The sequence below is a fragment of the Lithobates pipiens genome, unplaced genomic scaffold (assembly GCF_037356315.1).
Source record: "Lithobates pipiens isolate NorthernLeopardFrog02 unplaced genomic scaffold, aLitPip1_a1.2 Scaffold_23, whole genome shotgun sequence".
Classification (NCBI taxonomy): Eukaryota; Metazoa; Chordata; class Amphibia; order Anura; family Ranidae; genus Lithobates; species Lithobates pipiens.
In genome coordinates, this window is record NW_027507785.1 from 322,794,061 (window position 1) to 322,819,803 (window position 25,743).

Sequence of the window (25,743 nt, forward strand, 5' to 3'; positions counted from 1 at the left end):
GGCCTGGTTCACAGGAGCCAATCAGCTTCCAGGTCATAGCTTTAGGGCTGGTTCACAGGAGCCAATCAGCTTCCAGGTCATAGCTTTAGGGCTGGTTCACAGGAGCCAATCAGCTTCCAGCTCAAAGCTTAAGGCCTGGTTCACAGGAGCCAATCAGCTTCCAGGTCATAGCTTAAGGCCTGGTTCACAGGAGCCAATCAGCTTCCAGGTTATAGCTTAAGGCCTGGTTCACAGGAGCCAATCAGCTTCCAGGTCATAGTTTAAGGCCTGGTTCACAGGAGCCAATCAGCTTCCAGGTCATAGCTTAAGGCCTGGTTCACAGGAGCCAATCAGCTTCCAGGTTATAGCTTAAGGCCTGGTTCACACTGATGGGACAATTGTTTAAACTTTGGAGCATTAGAAGTTGGACCCCCATTCTGTGCAATGGAATCATTCTAATCCGAGCAACGTGATTTGCTCAGACGTAGAAAAAGTTTCCTGTACTATTTTTGGTCTGAATTTCATTGACTTCTGTTACAGAAGTCGCATTCAAGTAGTGCCAAAGTTCCACCGGGGTCTGACTTCAAAGTCACGGGCAGTGTGAGCCGGGCCTAATTATACAAGATAAAGTTAGAACGGATTTGCTGCCATGCACATATAGAGAGATACAAAGTAACATTGTTTATAAACATTGATTAGACAGGAGACAGAGAGATACAAAGTAACAGTGCTTATAAACATCGATCAGACAGGAGATGGAGAAACAAAGTAACAATGTTTATAAACATCAATCAGGCAGGAGATAAAGAGGTACAAAGTAACATTGTTTATAAACATTGATCAGACAGGAGATAGAGATACAAAGTAACAATGTTTATAAACATTGATCAGACAGGAGATAGAGAGATACAAAATAACATTGTTTACAAACATTGATCAGAGAGGAGATAGAGAGATACAAAGTAACAATGTTTATAAACGTTGATCAGACAGGGGATAGAGAGATACAAAGTAACAATGTTTATAAACATTGCTCAGACAGGAGATAGACAGATACAAAATAACATTGTTTATAAACATTGATCAGACAGGAGATAGACAGATACAAAATAACATTGTTTATAAACATTGATCAGACAGGAGATAGACAGATACAAAGTAACATTGTTTATAAACATCGATCAGACAGGAGATAGAGAGATACAAAGTAACAATGTTTAAAAACATTGTTAAGAACAGAGATACATACATAGAGAGATTATTAACTCTTAGTTTTCCCTGATCAGCCCAATTTAACTCCTTCTTTACTGTTTCCCCATAACTATTATTTTCCCGACAATTTTTTTTTCGGGTTTTTCTAATCAATAATGTTTAAACATTTTTGTTTATATTTGTTTTGTTGTTTTTTTTTGTGTTTTTTTTTTTTTGTCACATTAAGTGAAAAAATGTTTATTTAATTTGTAACTTTGTAATCCTTTGTGTTGTGTCATTTTAAATGAGATGCAATATAGAATTTAGATTGTATCATTTCTATCTCCCGTCACAATGTTAACGCTGATCTCAGTACAATAAAATGTCAGGTTTCCTTTTTCAGTTTTGTTAGTTTTTTTGGTTTTCTTTTTGTCTGTGGAGTGCATATAAAATAAAAATCATTTTTGCAGGATAATAAGAAAGCTATGAATTTGCTTATCAAATCGATTGGGCCTTAGTAGAAATTGCTCTGGTCCGTAGGGGATTAAAAAAAAAAAAGTAAAAAAAATGTTACAGTATGGATAGGACTGTGGTAATAAGAAAATGCATTCTGCCCAGCAGCCAGCAGAGGGCGATATCTGACCATCTGAGTTCACAAGACAATTCTGGCAATAAAATAAAAACACAATCAGTAACTAACACACAACTCTTCCTGGTACATTGCAATTACATTTTATTTAAATTTATTTCTATAATAATATTAATAATATTGTATTTTCAATAATAATAATAATCTAATTCAACACAACCAATCAGCAATACAGAACTAACACACAACTTTTCCTGGTACATTGCAATTACATTTTAATTCAATTTATTTTTATAATTAGAATAATAATAATAATAATAATAATAATAATTCATTTTCAATAATAATAATAGTATATTTTCAATAATAATAATAATAATTAATTTTCAATAATAATAATAATTAATTTTCAATAATAATAATTTATTTTCAATAATAATAATAATAATGATACCTGTGTTTTTGTGAATGAGTAGAGGTACATAGTAGCTCATTTACATGGGGGGGAGGGGGGGCTGGTATCTGGGTGCCCCCTTACTGTTAAAAGAGGCCTTTAGATTGTGATAAGCCCCCCCCCCACTCGCAGGGCCCCACAACCACTAGGCCAGGATTGTGGGAAAGGGGCCCTTGTCCTCATCAGCATGGAGACAAGCTGCTTTGCCAGGTGATCCCCCCTTGACAAGGTACCCCTCTCCCCTGGTAATAAGCAAATGCATTCTGCCCAACAGCCAGCAGAGGGCGATATCTGACCATCTGAGTCCAAAAGACAATTCAGGCAATAAAATAAACACAATCAGTAACTAACACACAACTCTTCCTGGTACATTGCAATTACATTTTAATTTAAATTTATTTCTAGAATAATATTGTATTTTCAATAATAATAATCGAATTATAAATCTAAAATAATACAATCTATAATTTAATTTATATAATAATAATCATCATCATCATCATCATTTATTTCTATATAAACCCATTCTATAAAATGGGATAAAAACAATTTACCATTAATGGCATTTCAAAGGTAAATTCAAATCTTTTAAAACCAGCAGCTTTCATTATAATAATATCTGGTAATCCTGCCATGAAGGGATTATTGCGGGCGTGGTCCACTGGCACCATCAGGAAACCAGCCCTGAGAAATGCCATGCAGCCATTGGAGTGGATGTAGATGGGAAGTGGCTGCAAAGAGGTTGCAGGGGCTTAAAGTGTCGCTGACTTAGATGATGAAATGCAGGTTCATCCAAAGGTCAAACGTTTACAGCCTTTCATGCCCCCAAAATGGGGGGGGGGTGGGGGGCACCTCTTCCCCATAACCCAGGTCATGTCCATATATGGTCAATGACATCACCTGGGAGACCCCGCCCCTTTGTATATAACAGCTGTCATCTGGGGACCTGTCATTCAGCAGGAGGCATGCAGGTGTCCGGGCGTTGACGTTTTTTTTTTTTTCTTTTGCCAGGTTGTCGGGTGGCATTGGATGTACAACAAATTTTTTTTATTTTTTTTTAATATCAAAGACTTTTCTAAACCTGTGTTTTTGTGAATGAGTAGAGGTACTCCTTCACATGGGGGAAGGGCTGGTATCTGGGTGCCCCTTTACTGTTAAAAGAGGCATTCAGATTCTGATGAACCCCCTCACTCGCAGACCCCCACAACCCCTAGGCCAGGATTGTGAGAGGGAGGCCCTTGTCCTTATCAACATGGAGACAAAGTGCTTTGCAAGGGGGTCCCCCCTGGCAAGGTACCCTTCTCCCATGTTGAGCGCATGTGGCTTGGTTTGTTTCAGGAGGGTAGGGCCTGGCAAACCATGGTGCATGCATGGATAAGGGTCTGATGTGGATTTTTGGGGGGGGGGGGGGGGGTTCTCCTTTAACCACCTCAGCTCCAGATGGTTTTACCCCCTTCATGACTAGGGCATTTTTTGCTATTCCTTACTGCCCTACTTGCAATTGCACGTTCATGCAACACTGTACCCAAATTAATTGTATATAATTTTTTTTCATACAAATAGAGCTTTCTTTTGGTGGTATTTGATCAGCTCTGTGGCTTTTATTTTTTTGCGCTATAAACAAAAGAAGAGCAACAATTTTGAAAAAAAACACAATATTTTGTATTTTTTTCTTTCAATCATTTTTATTGAATTTAAATCTTTGATAAATACATCATGTATCATCAAAAAATAGGTATAAAGCAAAAACATAACATAAAAGACAGAAAGTTTAAATAAGGCAGGATTCATCAATCAGTAAAAGACAAGTTATACAAGGTATTTTATACAATTATATCTGGGACTATTCTATGGCATGAAAGACTTGGAATGTAAGGATGCACTTCTTTTAGGTTTACAACCTCTAAGTAAAAAAAACGTTGTCAATGGTCTAGAGCCAACTAGAAAAAGCAATAAGCTATCTAAATCTTAATAAGGATATATGTGGTCTCTTAAGGCCTGAAAAGGAAAGCTATAAATGTTGTATAGGAGGAGAAGTTGAGCTCGATCCAGAGCAATGATAACCTATTATGAACGAAAAGCAGTATATGGAAAATAAATTTCCATAAAAACTTCTATAAGGCAAACAGCCTAGGAGTAAGTAAATAAGACCTTCACGAAATAGCTATAGTCCAGTCTGCTCTCCTTATGTTTGTTATCTTATTCATTAAGAGACTTCGTAATATACAAATTTGAAATTTATATTAATAATATATAAAAAGGAAAAAAAAAATATATATATATATATAGAGAAAAAGAAAAGAAAAAAAATAAATTTAATTAAGGCTTAAGTGGGGGGGGGGGGGGGTAGAAGATTTAATTCGTAAACATAGCGGCAACTTCTACGGAGACCCCCGAGATCACCACTCCACCCCAATGGGCTAATATTTAGTATTTTATGCTACAATAAATATCCCCAATTTTATTTTTTAACCACTTAAGGACCAGCCTCATTTTGGAATTTAGGTGTTTACATGTTTAAAACTGTTTTGTTTTGCTAGAAAATTACTTAGAACCCCCAAATATTATATATTGTTTTTTTTTTTTAACACCATAGAAAATAAAATGGCGGTCATTGCAATACTTTTTTTACACACATATTTGCGCAGCGGTCTTAGAAGCGCACTTTTTTGGGGGAAAAAAAATCACTTTTTTGTTAGCCCAATTTTTTTTATATTGTGAAAGATAATATTACACCAAGTAAATTGATACCCAACATGTCACGCTTCAAAAGTGTGCCCGCTCGTGGAATGGCGTCGAACTTTTACCCTCAAAAACCTCCATAGGCGACGTTTTAAAAATTCTACAGGTTGCATGTTTTGCGTTACAGAGGAGGTCTAGTTACAGAGGAGGTCAAGAATTATTGCTCTCGCTCTACCGATCGCGACGATACCTCACATGTGTGGTTTGATCACCGTTTGCATATGCAGGCGCTGCTCACATATGCGTTAGCTTTTGCGCGACAGATCGCTTTAAAAAAAAAAAATTTTTAATTAATTTTACATAATTTTATACATTTTTTCACAGTTTAAAAAAAAAAATCTGGATCACTTTTATTCCTCTTACAAGGAATGTAAGCATCCCTTTTAATAGAAAAAAAGCATGACAGGTCCTCTTAAATATGAGATCTGGGGTCAAAAAGTCCTCACAGCTCATATTTGGACTAAAATGCAATAAAAAAAAAAATTGTCATTTGAAAAAATGACATTAAAAAATGTGCCTTTAAAGAGGAAGTAAACCCTGATGAGTTTACTCCCTCTTTCATTCCCTGCAAAGGCAAAGCATAATGGACTACTATGCATCGCATCGCATCGCATAGTAGTCCATTATGTGTCACTTACCTGACACAGGAGCCAGCGAAGTCGCGCTGTCCCCTGTAGTCCGCCGCATCCATCTTGTTGGTGGGGTCTCGCAGCTCCGCCGCTGTCATTCGGCGAAGCCGCGATGACGTCAATCCCGCGCATGCGCACGGGAGCCGACACGCGCGGCAGCTCCGTCGCTAAGAATGCCACGCTCAGTGCGCCTGCGCGCCGCTGTCTATGGCGCATGCGCCGTAGACAGCGGTGCCCGTTTTTGGGCAAATATCTCCTAAACCATATAGGTTTAGGAGATATTGCTTGGACCTACAGGTAAGCCTTAATCTAGGCTTAACTGTAGGTCAAAGTGGTTTGTAAGGGTTTACAACCACTTTAAGATGTATGGGAAGTGATGTTTTGACGTCTCTTCCGCCCTGCTATGGTATGGAGACGGGTGGGGGCCATCTTAGCCTCACTCATCTCCATACACAGGCACCGAGAGGATCGATCGCCTCCGCCGCTGCCAACGGTTCCGATATTGATTGGTTTGTGCAAAAGTTATAGTGTCTACAAAACAGGGGATAGATTTATTTTCATTATATTTTTTTTACTAGTAATGACGGCGATCTGCGATTTTATTTTTATTTTATTTTATTTATTTATTTTAATCTGGACTGCGACATTATGGTGGACACATCGGACACTTTTGACACATTTTTGGGACCATTGACAATTATACAGCGATCAGTGCTATAAAAATGCACTGATTACTGTAAAAATGTCACTGGCAGGTAAGGATGAGCTCAGGCATGTTCGCATACTCCACGTGCAGAGCCTGCCAAGAAGTCGGCATGGCGCTAGTCACAGGCAGTGAGACATTGCCCGATCTCTGCAGCCACGCATGGGGGGAATGTCTCACTGCCTGTGATTAGCGCAGCGCTGCGCCGACTTCCTGGCGGGCTCTGCACGTGGAGCATGCGGACACTCCTGAGCTCATCCTTACTGGCAGGAAAGGGGTTCACACTAGGGGGTAATCAAGGGGTTAACTGTGTTCCCTGTGTGTGTTCTAACTGAAGGGGGAGGGGACTGTCTAGGGGAGATGACAGATCGCTGTTCATAGTTTGTATGAACACACGATCAGTCTCTTCTCCCCTCAGAGAACCAGGATCTGTGTGTTTTAGATCCCGTTCCTTGGTGTGTCACGAGCGATCTCAGGAGCCCGGTGGTCATCACGCCCGCTGGTCACTCGCATCGGCCCCCGGGGGGGCGAGCGTGCGCGCCCCTAGTGGCCACAGGGCAAAGTGGCGTAACATAACGGTGTTTCGCCCAGCTGTGCCATTCTGCCGACCAGACAGCTGATCGGCAAGTGGTTAAACACACTTGGTGCCTTATCTGTATTAAATTAGCCTCAGAACCCATGTGGTTCGTATGTGATCGGGTTTAAAGGGATGAGGTGGCAACCCTAGTCCCCAACAACCATTGACAGACAGTAGGAAGACGTCATGTGAAAAAGTGGAAATAAATGTTCAGGCGCTCAAACCTTGAGCTGATCCTTACCTGTTAGCGCACAAAATAGCCTGACCTCTTTTTATTTTATTTTATTTTTTCCCTTTTTTTAACATTTGGCTCCCATTGATCTCAATGGGGTTCGAATTCGGCACCCGGACTTTACTCCTGTTTGCCGAGGCCTGCACAGCTCTCCCCCATACACAGCAGAGAGGTCGGGATCAGGGTGACACCCCTGCAGCCAATGGCAGCTCCCATCAGGCTGACTTTTGTTTTTCAGAAACTTGAAGGAAGCTCATTAGAAAACAATTAAGACACCTGGGGGAGGAGCCACAATGAACCTGAAGCCAAAGCAGCCTGGTTAGGTCTCAGATGAGTAATTTTATGTCTGTTACCAGGAAGTAAAAAAAAAAAAATGTTTTGACAAATTCCTTAAGTGACAGAAAGACAAGAGAAAAGGAAAGGGACGCAGGTCGCAGGACACTGCGGACACCATGGACATGGTAAGACTTTGTAAAATAATGGGGATTATGTGGGGTGGTGAGGAGGATAACAATGGAAGGTTGAATCTGGGGTACAAAAACCCTTCATGACCGGAGGGGGAGGGCTCTGCACCCCAAATTGTGTGCGACTTAATAAAAAAAAAATTGCGTCACTTATCATATAGGGAAATCTGAATTTCTTGGTTGACACCCCTGGAAGGATTTGTCCTTAGAAATTGTATTTCTGGGAATTGTCTCTGTGATCCTAATATGCAACATAAAATCGACAACAACAAAAAAATCTCTGTAGGTGGACAGAAAGCTGTTCCATTTTTTTTATTATTAAATTATTTTTTTTTTTTTAATCCCGCTTAGATCCTATTCAAATTATCATTATTATTAATTATATATTTATAATTATTATTATTATTATTATTATGAATTTTTTTTTTTTTTTTTTGCACTATACTCCATTTTAACATTGTTTCCTATGTATTTAGTTCACATCTGTTTTGAGACCGTGCATTCTTTGGCAAGGATCGGCTCCTTCTTCTTTTTTTTATTTTTTATTTTATTTTTTTATTTATTATTATTATTTATTTTATTTTTATTCCCCCCCCCCCCCCCCCCCCCCCCAGCAGATTGCTTTTTGTGTGCACAATGGACCCGCACCAAAAAACACAAGTGTTTTTGATGTGTTTTGTGTGGGTTTCCTTCCCCCCCCCCCCCCCTTTTTTTTTTTTTTTTTTTTTTTTTTGACTAATAGGAAAGTATGACAGTTCTGTACCAAAGAGTGTGACCTTGGTGCAACTTGAGTGCCACAGAATGCATCAAGTTGCATCAAAGTTGCACTCCATGAACACAACTGTCATACTTTCCTATTCGCCAAAGAAAAAAGCTTCAGAAATGCAACAACGCATCAGAAACTAATCAGCCGCTACCTGTATAGATGTAAACCCAAGCCCAATTCACATCTGCGCATAGCAGGAACTTGTATTCTTGCTATTTTTTATTTTATTTTTTGCACTTTTTCACGTGCTAACGTGTCTCAAGTATAGGAAAGCCCATTCGCTTGAATGGGTTGTCCTACGTGTGACAAATGGCGCAAAGAAGCGCCGGTACTTCTTCATTATGTGCCACTTTGTGTTGGTCTATCACATAAAATCCCAATAAAATACATTTACGTTTTTGGTTGTAACATGACAAAATGTGAAAATTTTGTCTGGTATAGAAGGGGTTAATTGTATCCCCAATAACAATGCTACATTGCAGCCTGCATTCATACAGATCAGGGATCACAATGTTTTGTATAATGAATTCTGTGATGTAGCAATTGTTTAACAAAGTATATTCTCTAATGATTACATTGTAACAATAATCCTTCACACTCACAGCAAACATGATCTCAGCTTTCCTGGAAGCCACAAAGGTACCAAGGTGACGCCAGCCTGCCAATCAATACAACATGAATGTTCATCACAATGGGCTCCGTTCACACAACTCCAACATAGGGATCTTTATTGTCGGCCATGTGACTGTCATTCCCAGTCTCATTGGACATCACACTCTTTAAAGCGGTAGTAATCTGCCACAAAAATAAAATTATTGTGCCCCTTGCAGGTTTAACCACTTGCCTACTGGGCACTTCACCCCCTTCACGCCCAGGCCAGTTTTCAGTGCTGTCACACTTTGAATGACAATTGCGCGGTCATACAACACTGTACCCATATGACATTTTTATCTTTATTTTTATTTTTTGAGACAAGGGGATCGTTCTTTTGGCGCCATTTAATCACCAATGGGCTTTATTTTATTTTTTTGCTAAATGAAAAAAGACCGAAATATAAAAAAAATAAAAGTTTTTGTTAACTTTCTTTATAAAATGTTCCAAATAAGTAATTTTTTCTCCTTCACTGTTGAGGGCGGGCACTTGGTGGCGCCACTGGTTGAGGGCGAGCACTTGGGGGCAAAACTTGGAGGCGCCACTGTTGAGGGCGAGCACTTGGGGGGCGCCACTGTTGAGGGCGAGCACTTGGGGGGCGCCACTGTTGAGGGCGAGCACTTGGGGGGCGCCACTGTTGAGGGCGAGCACTTGGGGGGCGCCACTGTTGAGGGCGAGCACTTGGGGGGCGCCACTGTTGAGGGCGAGCACTTGGGGGGCGCCACTGTTGAGGGCGAGCACTTGGGGGGAAGCACTTGGAGGCGCCACTGTTGAGGGCGAGCACTTGGGGGCAGCACTTGGGGGCGCCACTGTTAGGGCTGCACTGATAATCAGGAAACTGATGATTAGTGCCCTTATTATCGGTGTAGATGTGCCCTGTGTGGATTTGCTGGTTATCAGCTGTCAGCGTGAGGAGAGGACTGCCAATAACCGGCAAATACTATTTACACTGATCAGCTGAGGACACAGCGATCACAGATCTGTGCCGATGCGCACGGCAGGGGGTACTGTGGCAGTAGTGTCCTGGCATTTATATTTTAACTGTGTGTGTGTGTGTGTGTGTGAGAGAATTATTATTGTTTTTATTTTTATTTTTTTTATATAAAAAAAAATAATAATAAAAAAAAAAAATATATATATATATATATATATTTTATAATTATAAAAAAAAAAATTAGATCCCAACAAATGAAACTTCTATTACTGTGTTGCATGATGAGGGGTTTGTCAGTCAAGCTAATACTGTAAATTGGCCTGGTAATGAAAAGATATTATAGGCTGGTCCTCAAAGTGCTGAAAAAGCTTTTTTATGTATGGTTTGCACTTCTCTATGTGGATGGGGGTGTGGTGACGGTATTTTTTTAATTTACTGCTCCTTCTCACAATGCAACTCTGAGTTGGCTCAGTGAAATCAATGCCCTCCATGTGTGGCTGATATCTTATCCAAACAGCCGTTAAAGTGGACATTAAGCAAGCTTGTTCTCTGTAAAGTGGCAGCAAAGGGTCAGTAAGATGTAACTATATAATCTACAAATCTGGTCCACAAACGCAATCATGAAAATATGGAACATCAAACCTTTACAAAGCTGAAGCTGCCAGGCAAACCTCACCTAACATAATGAAACTTTGCAGTGTTTTTAAGACAAATACTTTAATTCTAACCCTGTGAGTGAAAACCGCCCCGTCAGGTTGTCTTGGTTGCGGCACATGGCTCTGCAGTGTTGACATTTGACTTCTGTGCAGCTACATTGTGATCATATTTCCCCTCGTTCTGAGTATCGCCTGCGAACAGGTTAGGTTTTCTGGACGTTTTCTTGCAAATATATTTAGGACGGTGCCTTTCATAAGGCCCCTATAGAAAACTTCTACAGAGGAAGCATGGAAGATGCAGTCCATTACTCAACTCTCCTTCTGAGAATGCTAGTTGCCTGGCTGCCATGCCTTCCCAATGGCTTCATTGAGATTCAGACCTGAACATGAATACAGATCAGTAATCCTGACTTCACTCTGACTTTCTAATTTTCATATTTTGTTCCTGGTCAGTAATTGGCAATAACCACTTACCGATCGTGCTACAGGTTAGATGTGCCAAAAGTAAGAACACAAACCTCCTCATAGTGTAGTAGGTAAGTAATACTAAGAAATGTTATTAAGACAAATCCAGAATACTCACACAGTAATGGTGAAAACCAAGCATGTCAGATATAAAGCTCCAACCAAATTCACGGACGATGTCTGGATGAAACGCGTTGGGTGGAGCCTGGATACGACATGTCACGCTGCTGTATGCACGGTCTGTAGCCGTCTTGCTGGCCTGAATGTGAATACAGAGCAGTAATCCTGACTTCATTCTGACTTTCAAGTTTTTATGTTTTCTCCAGGTCAATAATAGGCATTAACCCCTTACTGTGTTATAGGTGAATAAGGGCTACAGCGCAGTCATCCAGTTCTGGGAGAGTGGCTATTGATGTCCTCCTAGAACCCTGTGTGCCCTTGGGGCATTCATCAAGGTAAAGGGCCCATCACAGCAGTCCTTTACCACGTGATCAGCTGTGTCCAATCACCGCTCATCACATGTAAACAGCTACTTAAATAAAAATGCAGCACTTAAAGTCAATTCTAATTAAGTCCATAAATCTCATAGAGCACCCGGAGTGTAATAACATATAAACAGTTGTTGATCAGATAATGTTCCTCCACCGACACCACAGCACACCAGGCCTCTTGCCCTCAAGCATGGACCTAGGGTTGCCACCCGTCCGGGATTCACCTGAACAGTTTGGGTTTTTGAATCGTGTGTCCGGGTTTCAGGCGGACTAAAACCCAGACACATTATTCACACTGGGCTGTGGCTCTCCAAGCAACCAAGATAGTCCCACACAAATCTGTTACCATCTGGGAGCTGCGGGCGGCTGTCTGGGGGCAGAGCGATGATGTCAGCAAGAGCCATTTGGTCACACCCACGTTTTGCAGTGGCACGCTATTCGCACCACATTACTACTCTGCGTAGGGCACCCAAAGGTGTCCCGGGCTGCTGGGACACCTTTTGGGGTTTGGTTTGAAGAAAAGGCAACCCTATGTGGACCAATTACCAGACCGGTGAGTCGGCTTGGGCAGAGGGTCCGACTCACGGCCCCTGATAGAATAGACAGGAGGAACAGGAGTGCGGAGTGGTATGGGAGCCTGGCGAAGAGGATCCAGGCGCTGAAAGTGTTGCTGCAGTCAGTGTTGGGATTATGAGTACATGACACACACAGAGCACGGGTCAGGAGTAACAAATGAGTAAGCACAGTGTAGAAGTCAGGAGTGCAAATTGTCCCCCACCTTACCCTTTCTGCAAAAATCGCAGTGCCGGGACAAAGTCATCTAAAGCCCGGGGCGAACATGCCAAACTGAGCACTAATCTGCATGCTTACCCCTAAGCATAAATTCCCCCTGCTCCCAGTACAAATCCACCCCCTGCTGGAATCCCCCCCCACCCAGCACAAATCTTTGCATTTCTCCTGTCCCCCGCCGCCCCCCCCCCAAAAAAAATCCCAAAAAATCACCCCTTCTAGCACAAATCTTCTAACCCTAAAATTTCCCCTCCTGAGTATACAGCTTCTCCCTCCCACTTCAAATTCCCCCCTCCTAGCACATTTATTTTCCCCTCATCCCTCCTCCTAACACAAATCCCCCTAAATTGCCACTCTTGGCACACTTTTCCCCAAAATTTCCCCACCAACAATACCCCCTTTGCTGCCCCCCAAATTTTCCCTTCCAACACAAATTCAATCCTCTTGTCGCCCCCCCCCCCCCCCCACCTCACATGATACCACAGTGCCCAGGGCAGCCGCCCCCTCCTGCTCACCCTTTGTCCCAGCCCTGCTTGCACAAATCCTCTCCCCACCCAAATCTCCCCAACCCTCCCCTTCTGGTATAAGTCCCCTTTCCTCCAGATTCAGCCCCCCAGCTCAAATTCTCAGATTCCCGTCCCCCAGATCTCCTCTCCCAGCCCAGACCTCAGATTCAGCAAGGCACAGTGCCAGGAGATGCCCCTCCTCCCAGGCTCCTCCCCGTGTTCTGTCATATGACACGTCAGGTCTGGGGAGGAGCCTAGGGGAAGCTTCCCTCAGGTTTGGCATTTTCTGTTTCACTGATGTGTCAGGCAGCCGGGCGGGAGAGATGCTGGCTGCTGAAGTTTCAGATGATCGGGGTGTCGGGGACCTGGAACACACCACTGGAGATATGGGGCATGTGTCCTGGTTGCGCCGCAACAAGTGATGCCACTGCTGTCCAGTCACAGGCAAGGGAAGGGAAAAGAGCTATCATGCCGCGTACACGCGATCGGAATTCTCGTTGGAAAAAGCTATGATGGTTTTTCCGACGGAATTCCGCTGAAACGTGACGTTGACGTACAACGCTACGACCAACCATGAAAATGAACTTCAATGCTTCCGAGCATGCGTTGAATTGTTTCAGAGCATGCGTAGGAATTTTGGAAATTTTGACCTGCTCTCAATCTTTTGCTGGCAGAAGATCGGCCAGGAAAATTCTGATGGAGCATACACACGGTCGCATTTTCCGACGAAAAGCTCTCATCTGACTTTTCCTGGCCGAATTTCCGATCGTGTGTACGCGGCATTAGTGTGCTAAACTGCAGCAAAATACAAAATTGTGCTTCTGTCCTGCTAGGCAGTGCTGTGTAAATATCAGTACTGGATTGACCGAAACACAACCCTTTGGCAGGTAAACAGCCCCCATACTGTATATTTTATCCACTGATTTATCGGTTTGCCTGGTTACTTTATCAAAAACAGGTTTCACGTGGATCATCCTTCTTGGATATCTCCCATGTGTCATGCCAAGCATGATTTAGGCTAGGTTCACACTGCTGCGGCTAGGAGACCCGGATGTGATTCGCACCGCACTGCAGTGCAAATCACATCCGATCTCTGTGCGATGCGAGTTCAGCCATACAGATAGTATGGCTGAATTCGCATCGCACCCAGCCCCAAACTCGCACAGGACCTTTTTTTTGGTCCGCAGCAGAATCGGATCGCATGGGTGTTCACACCATGCGATCCAATTCCTGTGCGATATGCGAACTGATCTGGGGGTGTCATTAACATTTCACTGACACTCCCAACAGTTTGCATAGGGCAGTGTGAACATCCGACGGGAGGCATGCGATGCGGGAACCCGCAGCGGATTCGCGGAGTTCCCGCATCGCTTTAGTGTGAACCCAGCCTGAAAGAACTGCAATCCAATGAATGAAAGGGGTCGGGCGAGGGACAGCCATGCTGATGATGCATGGCATCCTCCAGCCAGGAAATGAGGCTCTACCTGACTTGCTGCAGCTTCTAATGCACATTGAGAGAAGCTCACAGTGTGCAGTGAAATCAGAGCAAGCCATTTCAGTCCAGGAAAGGAGCCGCTACAACTGTGCAAGACTGAAGAGAAGGCCGGAGGTCAGATTTAACCACTTCCCACCCATATGACATCCTGGACTTTCAATAGTTGTACCAGGATGATGAATGCAGCTACAGTATGGGAATCATCCCAATATCCTTTATTAATTTTTTGTTTTTTTCAGCCGGCAATTCCCTATAAAGTAAAAGCCATTCCAGCAGCTAATTAGCTGCTGGATTGCTTTTAAAGGCAGCCCACCGATGTCGACAGGTTATCTATGGTTCTGCGAAGAAGAAAGCAAAGTTATAACATCACTTCTAGGTTCTGGCCAATGTAAACACTGCCATTTTTTTCTAGAAAGCAGAGATCATTGTGTGTGTGGTGTGTGTTATTTTTTTTTTTTATCTTATGCTTTCCAGGGTAAAGGAAGGATCTGGGGTCTTATAGATGTCTCCATAAGGCTGTTTTCTCACTGGGGCGGTGCGGGCGTCGGCGGGGTATTTTTAGCGGCGCTTTACCGTCGTTTTAGCGGCGGTCTGCGGGCGCTAGCGGGGTGGTTTTAACCCCCGCTAGCGGCCGAAAAAGGGTTAAACCCGCCCGCAAAGCGCCGCTGCAGCGGCGCTTTGCCGGCGGTATTGCCGCGCTGTCCCATTGATTTCAATGGGTAGGAGCGGTTTAGGAGCGGTGAATACACCGCTCCAAAGATGCGGCTAGCAGGACTTTTTTCACTGTCCTGCCAGCGCCCGCCCCAGTGTGAAAGCCCTCCGGCTTTCACACTGGAGTGAAAGGGGCCGGTTTTTTTCAGGCGCTACATAGGCGCTATTTTTAGCGCTGTAACACCTGAATACCGCCCCAGTGTGAAAGCAGCCTAAAGAGGACCTGTCATTGCTTTTTTTTCTATCACAAGGGATGTTTATAATGTGGGGGGAAAAAAAATAATTAAAGGGAAAGAAAAAATTAAATAAATTCAATTGTTAAAGTTCCCCCCTCCCCCGTGCTCGCAAGCAGCGGTGAACATATCACATCACACATGTGAGTGAGGCATCGCCGTGAACCTCCACTGTAACTCTAAACTGGTAAAAAGTGTCGCATATAGAGATTTTTAGTTATATATATATATATATATATATATATATATATATATTATATTTTACCCCCAAAAAATTGGTTATACATTTAATGCTAAAAAAAAAAAAAAAAAAAAAAAAAAAAATTCTTTTAAAAGTATTATTTTTTTTTTTTATTAAATTGTTTGAAAAATCGATGCGTAAATACCATGCAACGTAAAAAATTGCTTCACTTATTACTTAGGCCCCTTTGACACCAGGGCAGGGGTGGCGTCGGTGCTTTACCGTTGTATTTGCGGAGGTATTTGGCCGAAAAAGGGTTAAAATCACCCACAAAGCTCTGCAGCAGTGCTTTGCCAGCGGTAGAGCCACCCTGCCCCATTGATTCCAATGGGCAGGAGCGGTGTATACACCGCTACAAAGATGCTGCTAGCAGGACTTTTTTTTTTTTTTAGCATCCTGTGGGAGAGCCCTCGGGGGCTTTGACATTGGAGAGACAGCAGCGGCTCTTTCAGGGCGCTTTTCAGGCGCTATTTTTAGCGATTGTAGGGCCTGCAAAGCGCCCCCAGTGTGAAAGGGGTCTAAATATCTGATATTTGTTTATTTCTTCATCTCATTGCATGAACGCATGTTTATGAATATGTGGGTATTTTGGATGGACGTTTGTGTACACACATGTATATGTATTTATGTTATCCATGATCTTTTATGATTGTTGGGCTCATGATTTTATCAGTCACAATTATTTTTATATTCTATTATGTTTTATTGTAGCCCTGATGAAGGGGACGTTCCTTTGACCCCTGAAACACTCACTTTCGTTGCCAGCGGTTTAGACATTAATGGCTGTGTGTTGAGTTATTTTGAGGGGGCAGCAAATTTACACTGTTATGCCGCGTACAGACGGCCGGACTTTTCGACAGCGAAGGTCCGACGGAACGAATCCGTCGGACAATTTGATCGTGTGTGGGCTTCATCGGACCTTTGCTGTCGATAATGCAGACGGACTTTACATTTAGAACATGTTTCAAATCTTTCTGACTGACTCGAGTCCGGTCTAAAAATCTGTTTGTCTGTATGTTAGTCCGACGGACGAAAACCGACGCTAGGGCAGCTATTGGCTACTGACTTCCTTATTCTAGTCCAGTCGTACGTTATCGCGGTCGAATCCATTGGACTTTGGTATGATTGTGTGTGTGTGTGTCCAAGTCCGTTCATTCGGAAAAGCCGGCGGTAGGTCCTGTTGTGTGTACACGACATTATACAAGCTGTACACTCACTACTTTACATTGTAGACAAGTGTCATTTCTTCAGTGTTGTCACATGAAAAGATAGAAGAAAAGATTTACAAAAATGTGAGGGGTGTACTCACTTCTGTGAGATACTGTGGGTTGTATATATATTTAGTTCCAAGTATTTTTCCAGCGAAGCCTCCCCACTAACGACCGAGAAAGGGTTTAAAACCACCGCGAAGCGCTCCTGCAGCAGCGCTATGCCGGCGGTATAGCCGTGATGCTCCAGAGCGGCCCCAAACCTCCTCTTCTCAGGTTCCTTGCCCCTCCTTGCCCCTCCTCTTTGTCCAGTAACCCACATGAGAAGCCACTTCCCACATTCTCGCTCCCAAGCCCTTCTGCTGTCTCCATTGACCCAGACAGCGGGACTCGGCCCCACCCCCTCCGCTTCCTCATCACTGGCTTTGATTGACAGCTCTGGGAGCCAATGGATCCCAATGCCCCAGCAAACCCAGCGAGACCCAGAGAGAAGAGCTGCAGACTTGCACAGTGCTGGGTCAAATGAGGGCTTGGGTAAGTAAAAGAGGGGTGGGGAGGGGGGGCCTTAACCACTTGCCGCCCGCCATATAGCAAAATGACGGTGGCAAAGTGGTTGTAATATCCTGACCGGATGTGATATGATGTGATCAGGATATTAAGCCGCTGCGCACCGCCGGGGGTGCGCACCGCCGGGGGAGCGCATCGCAGCGATCGTTGTTACGGGGTGTCAGTCTGACACCCTGCAACTACGATCTCGGTAAAGAGTCTCCGACGGAGACTCTTTACCACATGATCAGCTGGGTCCAATCACGGCTGATCACAGTGTAAATGGGAAGAGCCGGTGATCGGCTTTTCCTCACTCGCGTTTGTCAGACGTGAGTCCTGCTCCTGCTCCTCTGACAGGGGGGGCCTGTGCTGATCGATTATAAGCACAGCCCCTCCGAGGATGCCCACACTGGACCACCAGGGACGCCACTAGAGCACCAGGAGATGCCCAACACCAGGTATGCCCCCTAGACCACCAGGGACGCCAATCAGTGCCCATAATGGATGCCAATCAGTGCCCACAATGGGCATCACTGATTGCCATGCATTATTGTTTGGCACTGATTGGCATTCATCCCTACAAAACTTAAAATTACAATGCTGCCTATCGGTGCCCATCCTAGCCGCCTATCGGTGCCCATCCTAGCCGCCCATCCGTGCCGCCTATCCATGCTGCCCATCCATGCCAATCCGTGCCACCTATCAGTGTCTGTGTCGCATATCAGTGCCACCTATCAGTGCCACTTCATTGGTGCTACCTCATCGGTGCCCATCAGTGCTGCCTTATCAGTGCCCGTCACTGCAGCCCCGTCAGTGCCCATCAGTGAAGGAGAAAACATACTTATTTACAAAGTTTTGTAACTGAAACAAAAAAAAACATGTTTTTTTTTTTCAAGATTTTCGGTCTTTTTTTATTTGTTTAGCAGAAAATAAAAATCCCAGAGGCGATCAAATACCACCAAAAGAAAGCTCTATTTGTGGGAACAAAATGATAAAAATGTAGTTTGGGTACAATGTAGCATGAACCCGCAATTGTCATTCAAAGTGCGACAGCGCTGAAAGCTCAAAATTGGTCTGGGCAGGAAGGTGTATAAGTGCCTCCCGGTATTGAAGTGGTTAAACACTTCTTTTTACCGGTATGCATTAAGGTAAAAAAAAAATGTTTAGTCTTTAGAACCACTTTAAGGAGGATAATTTCTACTCCCCTGGAAACCACCGGTGTCTGGGGGTACCAAACTGGGGGATCCAGCCACAACATTCTATATTTATCTAGCTATCTATCATACATACAATATCCATCCTGCATTGACCAGCCCTTTAAATTATAGTTTATAATTTTATATGCTGTCGGTCAGTTTTACCGTCTGAAATGATGGGACATCTTCACCTCCACCAAAGACTAAAACTCTTGTATCCCATAATAACGGCGGACAATAATCCGCTTTGTTCTACAAACCTCAGCCTTGTTTTTTTCATAACAATGTCACAAAGACATTGTGTTTAGCCAACAACGCTGCGGCCACCGAGGTGCCTCTATATAGAGATGTTCAGGTTTCCGGTGCCAAACCAGCCGCCGGCGAGGAGGCGATTTACTGCGATTATCTTTCCGAGGTGGCGAGGATCTCGCAGGTTTGGATGTCTCCCGTCAAGCTTTTATCTTTTATGTATTCTGTAACTTTAGAAAACTTTGTAAAGCTCTTTATTGTTAGAGCAGAAAAGTGTTAGAACCTCTGTCAGGATTTTATTACTGAAAGATTAACCACTTGACCTCTGGAAGGTTTTACCCAATTCATGACCAGGACTTTTTTTTTGCTATTCAGCACTGCGCTACTTTAGCTGATAATTGCACGGTCATGTACCCAAATGAAATTCATATAATTTTTTCACACAAATAGAGCTTTCTTTTGGTGGTATTTAACCACCACTGGGCTTTTATTTATTTATTTTTATTTATTAATATAAAGAAATTATATATTATATATATATTTGTTTTATTCATTTATATTTATTAAATTAAAAAATGATTGAAAATTTGTGGGTGGAATAATCAACCTTTTATTTTATTAAAATTTTTTTCTACTTTCTACTATAAAAGCAATCAGTGAAAATCAAATGCCTTTATAAATTTAGGCCAAAATGTATTCTTCTACATGTCGCAAGCGCTGGCAGTGATTGGGGATTGATTCTGCTAATGCTTTGTTTTTGGGGACACTATTATATTGGGCATAAATAACCCTTGTGGGTTTAACTAATCATATATTTTTTATTTATTTTTTTGTCTCATTTTTCTTTAACCGCTTGCAAACAGTTTAACTTTCATATACGGTGGCAAGATGGCTCTGCCGTGAAGGATCACATATCCAGTACGTGATCCTGCACTTCCAGGTCGGGGGGGGGGGGGGGGTGCATGGGTGCCACCAGCGACCTGCTCCGGCTGTGATTATAGACAGTGGGAACCGCAGATTCGTTGTCTGCCGGCACCCACTGATCATTAGATCAGCACCTCATTAGGGAATGGTGATCTGCCTATGTAAACAAGGCAGATCGCCGTTTTGTCAATAAGGAAGGCATGGATCCTGTGTTCAGGTAAAGCAGGAACATGGATCCGTGCCTTTCCCTAGTAAAAGCACCTCCCCCCACAGTACACAGAAACGCTGGCTAGGCACACAGTTAACCCTTTGACCTCAGATGTATAACTCCTTCCCAGCCAGTGTCATTAGTAGGGTGACAGTGCATATTTTTAGCACTGATCACTGTATTGGTGTCACTGGTCACCAAAAAGTGTCAGTGTCTGATTTGTCCGCCGCAATATGACAGTCCCGCTATAAGTCGCTAATCGCCGGCATTACTTGTAAAAAATAAATAATCCATAAAAATTTCCCATAACTTTTGTGCAAACCAATCAAAATACGCTGATTGAGATTTTTAATTTTTTTTCTACCAAAAAATATATAGCAGAATACAAATTGACCTAAATTTAAGACGTGTTTTTTTTTTTTTTTTTTTTGTGTTTTTTTTTTTTTTTTTTTTTTTTTCCCTCTTTATTTATTGTTTTGGGATATGTTTTATAGCAGAAAGTAAAAATTTTTTTTTTTTTTTTTTTTACAAAAAGACATAGATTTTATTTGGGTACAGCGTCGTATGTCCACACAATTTGTCAGTTAAATTAACATAATAGCGTATCGCAAACAATTGCCTGGTCATATAGGGGGGTAAATCTTCCAAAGGGCAAGTGGTTAAGGGGGGGCGTGGCATGGTATGTATCCTATGCCTGCATACTTTGTTGCTAATAGGTGACCCTCTTTCCCATCTTAAAAAGTTGGGAGGTGTGCTATTGGGGACACTACTATAGTTCTGATTGTGTGATCAAGATACTGATTTGTAGAGACGCTATACTAGTAATGGCGGTGATCAGCGACTTATAATGTGACTGTGATAGTGTGGCAGACAATCTGATGCTAACTGACCCCCCCCTGCATTAGTGTCACTAGTGACACTGGCTGGGTGATGGGAGTGATCAGGAGGGCATTTAAGGGGTTAAGTGTGTGTGTGTGTGTGTGTGTGTGTGTGGTGTGTGTGTGTGTGCGTGTGTGTGCGCGTGCGCTGCTTTTATTCTCTGATCTCGCTGGGTGTCTCTCCTAGATTTAATTTCTGAATGGTAGGGAGAAATCCATCCAGAGTCTGTGTTTACAAACACACAGAGCCGTGCTGTGATTAGCCACAGCCGATCAGCAGGTCTACAGCCTAAATGATTGGCTGTAACCTACTAACTCATGCTGTGTCCAATCATGCGCCTCTAAACCAGGAAGTACGGTACGTGGCATTGCCTTGCTGTGCCGTCCGCTAGCTGTAAAGGTACTGTTAGCGGATGGCAGGTTAAGCAAGGTGTGGGGCTCTGGCTCTCTCATGCCGCGTACACACGACCGGACTTTCCGGCAGACTGGGTTTGATTCCATCGGACAATCCGATCGCGTGTGAGATAGTTCGATCGTTTTTCACATAAAAAATCCTGACAAACCTAGAAATTAGAACATGTTTCAAATCTGTCCAACGGGCTCAATTCCTATTGCGAAAACCGGTCGTCTGTATGTTGATCCAACAGACCAAATATGACGCAAGGGCAGCTATTGGCTACTGTCTATTGAACTTCCTTTTTTTAGTCCTGTCTTACGTCATCACGTTCAAATCGGACGAACTTTCTAAACGGACTTAGTCCGTCCCGTGTGTGGCCAAGTCCGTTCGTTCGGAAAGTCCGTCAGAACTCCGCCGAAAGACTGTCGGACCTAGTCTGCCAGAAATTCGGGCCGTGTGCACACGACATTAGTCGTAGGTGTTCTTAGTCAAGGTTTGACCTCATATATATGGATTTGATAAATCTGAAGGAAAAACTCAGAAGAAAATCTGATAGTGTGTATGGGGCTTAAGGCTATCTGTGAGTTCAGACGGGCAACCTACCTCGCTCCGTGGCCGTCGAAACACAGCTAGCAAGGAGACGGCTGCTTCGACAGTTGGCACTTTTCTCCTTCTCAAAGCACTTTCCTGCTTGCCTCGACCATTTCAGATGACATGTCTCCCAGTTGTCCTGCTCTCATGAGGAGCTTTTCTTGGCCAAGTACTTGGTGACGGAAAAAGGGCCATCTGTCAAAGTAGCCATCTCCTTGCTAACTGCCTTAGCATAACACAATATCATAATTGAGCATTTTTATCAGGTACTACCATTAAAGCCTGGGGGATACCCTGAACCTGCAAGTGGAGCATCTATATGATGTATATGGTCTATTACAGAATGGGGTGTCTCCTTTTGTCTCCAATGTCTCCCCGGTGACATCTTGACGTATGTGCTCCTGCAGCCTGGTACCCTGCTCATGGTATGCATGTGAAATAGGGTCTATTATCGCAATATCTGGCTGGCGCATGTAGTCTCCAACATTATGTTTGGCCGGCGCATGCACAGTACTCTGATTCAATTTGTAATCACAGTATTTGCACGTGCAGGGCTTCGGCTAAGGGGGGTAGCACATTCCCTCCTGGACAAGGCCCAGGCCCCATAAGTTCAACAGGGGGGGGCCCAGACCAGCATCAGTGGGAGCAATTACTGAAACCAATCCCCCTGTGGCCCAACACTTACGTTTGTGATTGAACAGGGAGCCTCTGTACAGAGCGCTTCCTGTTCATTCACCCTGTAGCTGAGACTGCAGAGAAAGGATTGAGGAATCTGTGTCCTTAATCTTTCTCTGTCTTCTAAACGAGACATTGGGTGTCTGTTTAGGCCCCTGCTAGTTCACCAAAGACACACACACGCACACCCCTATACACCTGTTAAAAAAAGTAAAATATTTAAACGTAAATTGTAAAAAAAATAAATAAAACATAATTAAGGTCTCTTTCTCACAGGTATTCTGGTTGCACAAATGAGTGGTTTGTTTGTGTGGTTGGCGCTGCTTGTTCAGTTTGGTTCATTTTTTCTGCTAGCTAGGCTGTACAGGACCCAGGCCCCATTAGTACAACAGGGGGGCCCAGACCAGCAGGAGTGGATGCGATTACTGGAACCAATCCCCCTGTGGCCCTTTTACTATGCTTCAGTTTGTGAATGAACAGGGAGACTCTGGTCAGAGTGCTTCCTGTGCATTCATCCTGCAGCTGAGGCTACAGAGAAAGGATTGAGGAATCTGAGTCCTCAATTTCTCTTTCTCAAAAACGAGACTTTGGGTGTTTGCTTAGACCCCTGATATTTCACCAGGGCCCCATGAGTTCTAACAGCAGCCCTGTGCACATGTGCCAGGCTGACAATGTACCAGTGACCTCCCCCCCCTACTGAGCAAGTGTGGGGTGTACACAGGGTGTGAATCTGCCATGCGTAGGATGGGTTGCCGAGAAAATAGAAAAAAAGGAAGAGCATTGAAAAATTAAGAAATTGGGGAACGCACAAAAAAAAGATTTCAAACGATTTGTGTGGAGCTCGATGTACAGAGCAGTTTTAGGGTTTACAAACGTTGATGTATAATAGTGCTCTGCATTAACAGTGATACAATATTTCTCCATATCCTCAAGTGTTATAACCCCATATTTGTCTGTTTTTCCCTTCAAGGAACAACCTTTAGACTTCAAATCGATCCGTGACAAATTTAAAGACCCCGGCTGCTCAAATACCCCACCGGCCAACCCTTCTCGGCCACTGAGCATATCTAATGTGCGTGCTAACCCAGCCCTTTTAGGGGTCATCTCCGCTTTAGAGAACAAACCTAAGTCTGCACCACCACCGATCGCCAGAAAACCTGACGTGGCAGCAGAACCTAGTCCGGGAGTGCTTCAGAAACCATCCCCTGGAGCAAGCCGCAACAAAATATGAGACTAAATATGGGATTTAAACAGACCCTGAATATTACAGACCCCCCACAGTCCAGTGGGGAAGGGGTGTGTTCACGAAGTCCACAATCATATAGACTGTCCCGGTCAGCAACATCGAATGCAAACTTTCATTCAAGTCTGGATACCAACCAATCTAACAACCAGGAATGCTATGAGGTTATTGAGGACTCTTTTAAAACTCTAGCCTCTGGGAAACCTCGAGTTCCCCTAAAACCAAAGATCTCAAATGTTTCCAACAAAAGGTCTTCCCAAGCACTGGAGACCAATCATTCCAACACCCAAGATTGCTACGAAGTCGTTGAAGACTCCATGAAGGCAAAAGCAACCCAACCACGTCCGTTCTTGACTCAGTTATCTCAAGCTTTACCCTTTTCAAAGAAAACATCTGCTGCAGTGAAGGAGATCCCCACGTTGGATTCACAAGATTGCTACGAAGTTGTTAACGACACCCTGAGAACGCCTTCAACCTCCTTTACTTCCATGTCTTCTTTAGCTGGGCCAGAGATGAGCCAGCCTGATGGCCAAGAGTGCTATGAAGTAGTGGATTCCAATTTCCATACCCAGGCAGAACGTCTGCCTCCCATCGGTGGAAATCCTCAACTTAAAGACTCCTTTCCATGCCCAGTGCCTCCCCATAGTCTAGAAATGTATGAGATTGTTGAGCAAGACCTCTATGAAGCCATTAATAACGGTAGTCTTGACATACTTATAGCACCTCCATCACCCTTTAATGATACTCCAAAATCTCAAAGTAACTCTCCATCCATGAACTCCATTCCTAAACCCTTAAGATCTGTTGAACCCAAATGTAAAATCTCTTCATCTGATCAAAGTCCAAACAAAGAGGAAAAGTCGCCCAAAGAGAACAGGTTGCCCAAACCACCTGGTAGGTATTCCTCCCTGTTTAAAAGGAGATGGGAGGTAGTGGTATGGAAAGAGCACAACTGCAGCGGATGTGGTCACCTTTATGCTATGCTACCATATTGCATAGCATTGATGGTGAAATCCCAAGAGTAGCCATTGACCCTCCCCCATTGACTCCAATACATTTTGAAGAAATGGATAATCTCCCTATTTTAGCCAGAATAATGTAATGCAAATTCTCAATTTTGCTCATCCCTACTGAAATGGCTTCCCACTAAACCGTGTTCTTTCTGATTTTCTGATGGAGCGGGGAAGGATCAGAACTCTGACTCTGTTTTTTCTGCTATCCATGACTTCATTGGAAAGATTTCCCCTCACTCCCTGTCCTGCTGAAATCCCCAACAGCAATGCAGACAGAAAATAGTTTTTTTTCATTAATAGTGTATGGTAGAGGTCTCCAAACTATGGCCCCTGGGCCATATCTGGCCCTCTACAAGATTGTATCCTACCACAGCCACTATCTGTGGAAATACCCCAGCTGGCTGGCAGTGGATGTGCCAGTCTATGTATAATGATATGTTAAAACAGAGATTGGCATAACCACTGCCAGCCAGCTATATCTCCCCCACAATCACCGGTGCCCCCCCTTTTCCCTTCACTGTGGTTGGTTGCCAGCCTGCCCCCCAGCATTTACAGGAGCACTAGACATTCTCATCCAAATTTGCTCCACCTCCTTTTTCTGCTCTGCTGGCCATCATGGATGTACAGGTGCTCGGCTGGCCCCCATGGATGTATGGGGGACTCTGCTGACCATCATGGATGTATGGGGGACTCTGCTGACCATCATGGATGTATGGGGGACTCTGCTGACCATCATGGATGTATGGGGGACTCTGCTGACCATCATGGATGTATGGGGGACTCTGCTGACCATCATGGATGTATGGGGGACTCTTCTGACCATCATGGATGTATGGGGGACTCTTCTGACCATCATGGATGTACGGGGGGCTCTGCTGGCCCCCATGGATGTACTGGGGGGGCGCTTTGCTGGCCCCCATGAATTTACCGGGGGGCTCTATTGGCCCCCCATGGATGTACCGAGGGGGGCTTTGCAGGCACCCATGGATGTACCGAGGGGGGCTTTGCTGGCTCCTATGGATTTACGGGGGGTTTGCGCACACCCATGGATGTACCGGGGGGGCTTTGCTGGCACCCTTGGAAGAAGTTAATGGGGGTGCTCTGCTGGCACCCCTGG

The 25,743-nt window shown here is 43.8% G+C and overlaps 1 protein-coding gene across 3 annotated transcripts in view; it reads left to right on the top strand.

The window, feature by feature from the left end:
* The first annotated feature begins 7,403 nt into the window (after window positions 1-7,403).
* The window catches only part of FYB2 (FYN binding protein 2), a 108,675-nt gene continuing 90,335 nt past the window's right edge, over window positions 7,404-25,743 (top strand). For 2 of the 3 annotated variants that reach the window (XM_077450639.1, XM_077450641.1), the window contains exons 1-2: window positions 7,404-7,557; window positions 23,341-24,507. In XM_077450639.1, coding sequence (XP_077306765.1) covers window positions 23,598-24,507 — 910 coding nt within the window. In that variant the 5' untranslated portion in view covers window positions 7,404-7,557; window positions 23,341-23,597. Of the gene's footprint in view, window positions 7,558-18,748; window positions 18,882-23,340; window positions 24,508-25,743 lie in introns of those variants that run through there. The other variant, XM_077450640.1, reaches the window with a different exon arrangement.